This window comes from Eleutherodactylus coqui, chromosome 11 (assembly GCF_035609145.1).
Source record: "Eleutherodactylus coqui strain aEleCoq1 chromosome 11, aEleCoq1.hap1, whole genome shotgun sequence".
In the NCBI taxonomy this organism is placed as follows: Eukaryota; Metazoa; Chordata; class Amphibia; order Anura; family Eleutherodactylidae; genus Eleutherodactylus; species Eleutherodactylus coqui.
The window spans coordinates 102,708,330-102,718,147 of NC_089847.1; the positions used below are offsets into that span (position 1 = coordinate 102,708,330).

General features: G+C 44.5%; 1 protein-coding gene across 1 annotated transcript in view; it reads right to left on the reverse strand.

The window, feature by feature from the left end:
• SYT12 (synaptotagmin 12) overlaps positions 1-9,605 on the reverse strand; it is a 48,775-nt gene extending 39,170 nt beyond the window's left edge. The window contains exons 1-3 of the mRNA XM_066582391.1: positions 9,572-9,605; positions 6,647-6,840; positions 204-563 (exon numbers count right to left, since the gene is read on the reverse strand). Coding sequence (XP_066438488.1) covers positions 204-563; positions 6,647-6,840; positions 9,572-9,605 — 588 coding nt within the window. The remainder of the gene's footprint in view (positions 1-203; positions 564-6,646; positions 6,841-9,571) is intronic.
• Positions 9,606-9,818: the final 213 nt, after the last annotated feature.

Consider the following 9,818-nt stretch of genomic DNA (forward strand, 5'->3'; position numbering starts at 1 on the left):
CATCACACCCAGCAATCAGTTGCTTGAAGGGGCCTCGGCATTCAGGCAAGTGCTGCACCCTTATCACTGTATACCAGGCACAGCGCCATACCTTTTGTAGCAGCGGTGCCTAGTATTACAGGTCAATAAACATGCTATACAGCTGGGTTAGCTGAAGCTACATTACCATATACAATATATGTTCATGCTCTGTATATACTTACTCTGGAAATGCCAACAATTTGTTCATCTGGCAAAAGGCTAATATGCACAAAGCAAGACTCAAAGTTGCCATCTTCCTTTTTCTCCAGCAGATCTTTTCCTTGTATTAAAGAGACATGCAACGTGTTGGAATTCACATCATAGTCCATAGTGACTTCAATCTGCCCCACAGTAAAGTCTGAGCCAAAGTTATTTCCAATGGAAGAGATAGAGCTGAGGGAATCAGTAGAGACGGATTTCCTTAACATCCCATAAGGAGTCATTTCCATATCCCGGTGGAGCAATTCCATTGGACCAAATTCATTAATACTTTCATAGGTGTCATTGAGATTGGCTATCGCTGCTTTCCCCTGGCCGGTTCTCTAGAGAAAAAAAGACAACATAATGTGTAAGTGAACAAGTCAACTGTTACATTGCGGTATAGAATGGCATACATAGAATTTAATGCTTCCAAATACCAAATTTCCCAAAAAAATATCCTTTCCGAAAAAAAAAACAACTTTCCTTAAAATCTTCTCCCTCATGTCTTTCTTAGTAGAAGAATCAGGAAGGGGTCGAGGAGATGGACTTGAGGCAGATGGTTACAAAGTGATTTTAGCCTGACATTTCTTGCAGGAGGCAGTTTTCTGACACACTAGGGCATCAATGAGAGCATACACTGCCCGAATTTCACATGTGATCCTGGGGATCTCTACACTTGGGCGTCTAGGTTGAGGTGTAGTGAAAATTGTAGGGTAGCAGACATTTCTAAGGTAGTGTTAGACAGGGTTAAGGTGCATTGGTCTTTCAGGTCAGAAGACCATGGGCAGTATTGCTGAAGGTCCTAGAACAGAGAGCACCACCTATAATAAAGGCAAAACTCTATTCGTAGTGCCATGCCTCAGAGGTCTCTTGGGAAAAAAGCTGTCAGACCATCAGAGCGAAAACTCTACAGCCTCCCTCTCCCAAGAAACTAAACAAGGCTGATAAGAGAAAAGTTGACAACCATCCAAAAAGTCAGAATGCGCTCCCCATGGATACCATATAAAATATCCAGCAGACTCTTTACCAGTAGACACAAATAAGGAAAAACGGAGTCTTCATTAAGTATGCCAAGGAAATGCATTTCTTCAATTCCCAGACATACAGTATATCCACGAGGAGCGCATTCTGATTTTTTTCAGTTTATTGTGAAGTTATTTCAATTTCAGTTTTTATCTGATTTGACCAATTTGGTTTGAGTTAACATCTAAGGGCTCAGTCAGACAACTGTTTTTTTTTTGCGCACCTATGTGCCCAAAAAAAAAAGCCCTTCAAGCATTAGCAAAATGGGCGTGACCATCATTCTGTGCCCATTGCTTTTTTAACGGGGCTGGCGCTACAGCCGCTGGCCCCATTGAAAGCAATGGGATGCAGACAACTCCCGCAGTGATTTTCAGGGAAGGGCTTGAAATATAAGTCCTTCCCTGAAAATCATCCCTGGCTGCTGTAAAAAAAAAAAAAATATATATACTCACCTCTCTGGCACTATCAGGGCTCCGGCGCGTCTTGTCGCTTGGCTCCCCGGAACTGTACTGAAGCTCTTTCAGCAGGTGTGGATTTTAAAACCCCCACCTCCTAAAAGGGCAGTGTCTAATTGGCTGAGCGCTCAGCCAATCACAGGCAGAGTTCTGTGCACATGCTTCTCCCATAGATTTGTATAGATTCTGAAAAGAGTCAGATTTTCATGCCGCGTGACAATTTCAGATGAAGACACTGCTGGATTGCGGGAGCCGAGGAGAATACAAAATACATCACCTGGCTCTCTGTCATCTCTCCTAGCAGCACCATAACTTAGTTTATAGGGTTGTGTGAACATGATAAGTTCCCTTTAAAAAATCTGCTGCTAACATCTTGGTGCTTGATACCACCGGGCACCTTTGAAGGTCTTGTGCATTCCATGCCTCAATGGGTCAAAGCTGTTTTAGTGGCACATTAGGTATCTACCTAGATATTGGAAAAAACTGTTTAACAGTGAGGGTGATCAATGAGTGGAACAGGTTGCCACGGGAGGTGGTGAGTTCTCCTTCAATGAAGTGTTCAAACAAAGACTGGACAAATATCTGTCTGGGATGATTGAGTGATTCTGCACTGAGCAGGGGGTCGGACCCGATGACCCTGGAGGTCTTTTCCAACTCTACCATTCTATGATTCTAAGTAGCTTTAATGGTTGATCAGTTTACATATAAGATGACCTGTGCAAGGCTAGAAAGCCTTTTAACTGTGCACAGCATACATAGTGACAATCTAAGCATACATTGAAGGACTTTGACTTTCCCAAATAGAATATAATGCATTCTTCACTATATAAATGTCCTTCTGAAGCCAACAGTCAATATTCGTCTGTTCATTTTGACAGCCAAAGACCCTTCACATTCGTGTCCTGTATCAGACATATTGCTATTCGGTCTTCTCTATCATCTCAAAGTGCTTTTTTTTTAAGACCGTGTTTGACTTATCCCCAGACATCACTAATGTACGCTATAATTTCACAGATAAACAGGACTAGGTCATTTACTTAGGTAGAAATAGCTACATAATGTTCAATACGGATCATTTTATTTTTCATTCTCGGAAATGTGCTGGTTGTGTTTCATTTATTTAGCGAGATGTTCTAGAGAAAAAGCAGATTGTCTTCCCGTTATAGCCCTGGTTAGTCATATCCCTGCCCTGAATTACAGAGGAACAATCCCATCATCAAGGTGTGTAGAATAGAATAGCTGAAATCTAAAGGGGATGTGTTATCAGAAACACTGGTGGTATATTGTTAGGGTAAGTAATAGAGATGAGCGAGCATACTCGCTAAGGCAAACTACTCGTGCGAGTAGTGCCATATGCGAGTACCTGCCCGCTCGTCTCTAAAGATTCGGCTGCCGGCGGTGGCGGGGAGCGGCAGGGAAGAGCGGGGAGGAACAGAGGGGAGATCTCTTTCTCACTCTCTCCCTCCCGCTTCTCCCTGCTCACTCCCACAACTCACCACTCTCCCCTGCCGGCACCCGAATCTTTAGAGACGAGCAGGCAGGTACTCGCATAAGGCACTACTCGCTCGAGTAGTTTGCCATAGCGAGTATGCTCGCTCATCTCTAGTAAGTAACCAATTTCCAATCAGTGGGTGTTGGACTGCTGTATCCTTGCTGAATGCCAGAATAAAGTGGTGAATATACTAAAAAAGTGCAACACCACTTTGTCTTCTGTCGACTTTGCTCAGTCTTTTTTTTTGTGTGGCCAATCGGAAAAGTCTAGCAGAGCCATCAGGACAAAGAGTCGAACGGCGATTTCTTGTCACCACTTCATTCTAGTGATCAGATGTGATCACAGCATTCAGACCCTGCCGTTCGGTCCTTAAGGCCCATTTAGACCCAACGATTCTCACTCAAAAATCGCTCAAAGCCGTCCTTTGAGCGAGAATTGTGGGGGCTAAGTGCACGGACATCCTGCAGTTTTCGTTAACAAGTTAGTCATCGTTCTCTTTCAACAAGCTGAAAGAGAACCATGAGCCTTATCAGTGCCGCACGCTGAGTTCTCAGCAGGATACCGCTGATACTATTGTTTCAGCTGGTATCCCGCCCCGGGAACACAGCCGGAGTATGAAGAAGACAGCGTTCCAGCTGTGTTCTGCATACGCCGCACAGAGCGCACAGCTGTATACCAGCTATATGCTCCGTGAACTAAGCAGGAGTATAGGATTCCGGCACCCCTGCAGTGATTTTCAGGTAAGGGCTTTAAATATAAGCCCTTCCCTGAAAAAACATCCATAGAATGTGTAAAAAATAAAAAAAATATATACTCACCTCGCCACCGCTGCCAGGGCTCAGCCACTTGTAGCTGCGTCTTCTACCTGAACTGCTCTGAAGTTTTTTCATCTGCTGAAAGAGCTGCATCTGATTGGCTGAGCACTCAGCCAATCACAGGAAGCGCTCAGCCATTCAGTAAATGACAGCTGAGCGCTGCCTGTGATTGGTCACATCGCTCAGCCAATCACAGGCAGCGCTCGGCCATTCATTGAATGGGATTGGCTGAGTACTGTGACCAATCACAGGCAGTGCTCAGCTGCCATTTACTAAATACCAGCTGAGCGCTCCGAGAAGAAGACAGCTGTTAAAAGAAGACAAGCGGCCCCACTTGTCTTCTGCATACCCCGCTTGGAGCGCTCAGCTGGATACCAGCTGAGCGCTCTAAGAAGACAACAGCTGTATGCAGAAGATAACAGTCCCGCTTGTCTTCTGCATACAGCGTGAGCCTTCATTTACACACTTATGCAAAGCAAACGCTCAAAACTGTCACTCAAACTGTCATTTGAGCGAATTTTGAGCGATCATCTTGCCGTGTAAATGCACACAACGATTATCGCTCAAAAGATGTCTCCATGACACAATTTTGATCAGCTATCAGGTTTTGAGAAGGGACACATCATTGGAATGTGAGAAGCCGAATGGTCGTTTTGACGATTTGCCCATCATCTAGGCCATTCTGACCAAGCTGTTAGGAGGTGTGGGGAACGGTCTGACAAACCACCAGCAGAAAGGAGCAGTTGATCTGCTGATAAGGACAAGCAGAGCCAATAGTTTAGTTGCCCACCATCCAAATACAGCCGACACCTTCATTACAAAACCTTGTCTCTGCGCAGACCATTTCCAGGTGCTTAGCAAAAGGAAATTTGGTGTAATGGCGTCCAGTACGCAACCTGCCATTAACACCTCAACACTGTTGCCTTAGTTTGCAGTGGTGTTATGAACGAGAAACCTAAACTGCTATGGACTGGACCCATATTGTCTTTAGAGACAAATTCAGGTTCTGTTTGGGAGCCAACAAAGTGTAAGGACTGTGGACATGGATCCACTATGTCAACCTACTGAGTAGGCGATGTCCAGTCCAGCAAGGCTGACAACTGACTCTCTGACGTACAGGGGTAAGATACCAGATGGCTGAAATCCAGTCTGGGGATGAGAACTAGGGAAGATATCTTTTTCTGAGCTAGTATGAAGGAGAAGGAAGACCCTGCCTATAAGCAGGGCTGATGTCCTGATAAGGACGACCCTACGGTCTTCCTCTAGGCACTAGAGGAACCCTGACAGGACAGAACACCTATAAAACAAAAGACAGAACAAGGCCGGGGGAAGTAAAGAAACAGAGGAAGAAACAGGCTTACGAGGATAACACTGAGGAACAAGTGGAGACTACAGCCAGAAGGATGCAAAAGCAGAAGAACAACAAAGGGCAGGACACTGGATGCTAACAGAATAACCGCAGAAGCAGGGGCTAAGCAGAAAGTCAGAGAGCAGAACTCACAACAACTCTGACGCACTGAAAGGGCGGTGATTGGCAAAGGGCCTATAGCTGAGCTAGAGCATTTACCCATAGAAGTGCCGGAAGAAGGTAAGCTCAGGTTAAAAGGAGAGTAACATGACACCCGCGTCTGCCAGAACCAAGGAAAGAGATGTTAGTCTGAACAGTGGATCTAACACAAAGGTTGTGTTCCAGTATGGAGGCCTTGTGATGAGCACTTCGATCCTGTCTTTTCTGTGAAGCAACACAATGCCCCTATTGCTGGTGTGACGATCTAGGGAGCAATCACTTAGGAAAGTCAGTCACCCACAGGAGTGATCGAGGGACATTAACAGCTCAGTGATATGTGCAGGAAATCCTGTGGCCACATATGTAGAATCTCATAGAAGGGCTTCCAACAAGCATCTTTCAGCAGGATAATGCTTGCCCACATACAGCAAGGGTTTGCCAGGAATCTCTCTGCCAGGTTGCCACATTTCCTTGGCCTGCCCTATTGGCAGATATATTGCCGAACAAGCATTTACGGGACCCGATGGGATGCCAATGTTGGCAGCCAAATAGTGTGCAGAGTCTAGAGGCCCAGTTGCCCAGTGGGATGACATATGAAACCTATGTCATATGTCATGCCTCCATGCTCAATTGTTTTTCATCATATATCCAGGCTAGAGGTGGCCTAACAAGGTACTAGTACAGTTGTGTAGTTTTCCACAACGAACATATCCTTTTGCTTTAATATTGTAATCACTTACATATATTATCATCACATTCACACACATAAAGTTTTATCCCACCCAGGGGCGTAACTATAGAGGGTACAGGGGATGCGGTTGCACCCGGGCCCAGGAGCCTTAGGGGGCCCATAAGGCCTCTCTTCTCCATATAGGGAGACCAGTACTATGAATAAAGCATTATAGTTGGGGGCCCTGTTACAGGTTTTGCATTGGGGCCCAGAAGCTTCAAGTTATGCCTCTGTGCAGCATGGTTTAGGTATGGGTACGGGTACAGATACAGATAGGGGGGGGGGGCACCTGCTCACCTTTTGCATCAGGGCCCCTGAGCCTTTTAGTTACGCCCCTGATCCCACCCCAACAACTCATTGGCACATTTTTTCTTGTCAATTAGTATAGCATGATAAGCTTACCTTCTTTTTCACTTCAGAGCATGATGCCCCATATTTTTGCTTGAGATATCGATAATCATAGTTGGGGAATGGAGAAGGAGATGGGTAGTTGCCCGATTTGTACAGTTTCCATAAATAAAGACCCACTACTCCCAGTAATGTCAGCGCACCAGCGATGTATATTCCTATTTCCCATTCAGGCGGGCTTGTGATGACTGTAAAACAAGTCCATAAAATAACCATGAAGAATTTTATGTAGAAACATAAAAGACAAATAAAATCCTGTTGACAGCAGTCGATATGTAAAGCTCTTTAAATGGGATCTAAAATAGCACTCAGCAGCAATATAATGCATGTAGGATATTTAATATTCCATATTGCATTTAAGGTTTTAAAGTATTTGAGATACTTCAGAGATCAGAACATTTTTCTATAAGTTTCTCTCTCTGGACAAGACTCTACAATGTGGTTGTCGCATATATCAAACCAAGTATGGAACCTTGCTTAACACTCAACTAAAAGGTGACTCATAGTCCAGTACACTCCTCAACATTGAAACTGCAGTGCCAAGAATGACAAGCTGTAAGGTTATGCAAATTGAGGAAGTTGAAGGTATCACTAAAATACTGAAATGTTCAAAATTTCAAACACCTAGTGCCAATTTATGGCATGTGGGAGGGGCTTAAATGGTATAAAAGCTAGATCAAAAGCAAATGCTTTCAGCCACAAAATCCCTCAAAAATCAGATAAAGTCTTGGGCCATGATTGCCCAATGCCTCCGACTTGCCACTTGTTGTTAACTGAGAGGGACAGAATCCTTGAATTAAGAAACCTTGGCTTATCACTCCCGTAGATTGCTACACATTCAGGTACTGTCAACACTGTTCAATATTTCATATCCCAGTGGCTGGGAGAACAATGACAAACTTGAATGACAGTAAGAGGTACACAGAGATGAATCTCTGAATGGAGGGATCGTCAGTTTAAAAGAATGGCACATAGTGATCCATCCTGGACTGCGAGTGAAAACAGGTGTCACATTCCAAGCCTAGGGCATCGGGAGGTGTTTGGATGACACTGGGTTACGAGGCGTTCCACTGACCTCACACCACAGTTCTCAAAGGCAGAGCAAGACTGCAATGGAGGCTGGAATGGTGGTCTATCCTCTTCAGTGTCGAGTTGTTTCAGATGCAACGATAGCCGGAGATTGGTCTGGAGCCCATGCGGGTGATGCCATGGAGAGGCCTTCAAGAGGGAACGTCATACTTGTTCCATTTTCAGGATTTTTGTGTAGGGTGGCATAATGTAGGGTAGCCGAAACCCTTAGTCTTCATTCCCTTCACTAACAGCTCAGCGCTCTGTTGACTTGGTGGTGGATCCAGTGGTATGGCCATTGTTCCAAAGTGTCCCAGGAGCTGATTTCCCCCACGATAATGCCATGCCATGCCACATGTCCCTCATGCAACTGTGAGCAGCCTGTGTGGCCTAAAAGTGCTACCATGGCCTACAGTGTCTTCTGACTTGAGTCCCATCAAGCACATCTGGGACATCGTTGGTAGGCAACTGCAAAGGGAGCTGCCAGCAGCACATCTTGATGATTTGTGTGCCCATGTACATTCAGCGTGGCAGAACATTTCACAAACAACCGTTAATAAGATCGATAGCATGCCAAGGTGGGTAAGTGTGTGTATTTCTCTGCATGGCGCTCATAAGCGATGCAGAATAAATAAAGATGTTTTGAATATTTTGTTGCCTTTTTTTCATTATTTGCATATTATTAACATGTCTATTGATCCTGCGATTTCGATGATTTCATGAATTTTGCCTTCTTGGTGTTGCAATTTCAATGTTAAAAAGTGTATTAAAGGTGTTATCCCATCGGAGACAACTCATTTCAGAATGTTATACTCAGGGAGAGCAACTGATTGCTCTAAATCTCTCCCCCAGAACTTCCGGCAAACAGCAGATTTTGCCTGGGCAGCCATGCCCAACCAAACATTTCCCAGGGGGAATTTAGTAGTACAGGACAGCCATTTAACCCTGTCCAATCCACTGTCTGACGTCTAAAGACATTCTGATTGAAGGCTGTACAGCTCCGATGTCGGAAAACGTCCGGCAGGGTATTCATACTGCATATTACTGTCCGCTCTGTTGTCCGGGGCCTCTCCAGCATGTCCCATACCGCAGTACTGGCTCTAGCCAGCAGATGGCGCCATTGTATAATGGCAGAAAGAGAAAGCTCCCTAGGAAACCCTGAATCCAAAATTGGATTGCAAAGAGTTAAATGGAAGGCTCAAAGTTTGCCAGTTTGTGGACTTCCTGGCGGGACATATAAACAGGGGTTGTGCTCTTGCATAGTCCCTTTAGATATAGAGAAAAAAGACGTTTTTTGCAAACATTTGCTGCTCAAAATGTGCCCCCACTATTATATGATCTGTTTGCTGGTTCGGAGATGTCTTTAACCCTTTCCAATCCAATTCATATGCAGGTTTCCTACGCGGCTTACTCTTTTTCTACTGTTATACAATGGCGCTACACGCTGGCTAAAGCCAGTACTGCATGAGGTGACACGTTGGATAGGCTCCGACAGCAGGGAGGCAATATACAGTAAGAGAACCCCAACGGACGTCTTCCAACATCGTAGATGTACAGACTTAAATCATAAAGTCTTCAGAGGTCAGACAGTGGATTGGAGAGGGTTAATAATGTAAACTGCCAGTGTATGCAGTTATAACCCAGGACTCCCATGGAGAGCCACAAACTATGGAGTCACAAACCACACATTACTCCCAAGCTACTGCTTGGGGACCACTGATATATAGTGCACAAGTTTTCTATTACTCTTTCTAGTCTTTTTTTCTTTTCGTTCATTCCAATGTAAAGCCTCCCCAGTAGATCCCATCTTTATGTCATAAATCCCCTATGAAAACATTAAGCGTTACTTACCGCTAATGCGATAGTCAATCATTTTACTCTCCATGTCATTTATTTAGTTTCTACCTAAATAGAAGAGAGAAAAAAATAGAATGTGTATCTTCACAGCAAGAAAAAAACGAAACAATTCTAAGTTCAAGGCTGTTTAGACTGAGTTCACATTTGGAAGCGGCGTTCGAAGCATGCAGAGCTATTCATCCCCTTAAAACAGATCTCATTATAAGTCACTGAAGTCCATTGGGAACAGGCAGTATTAACT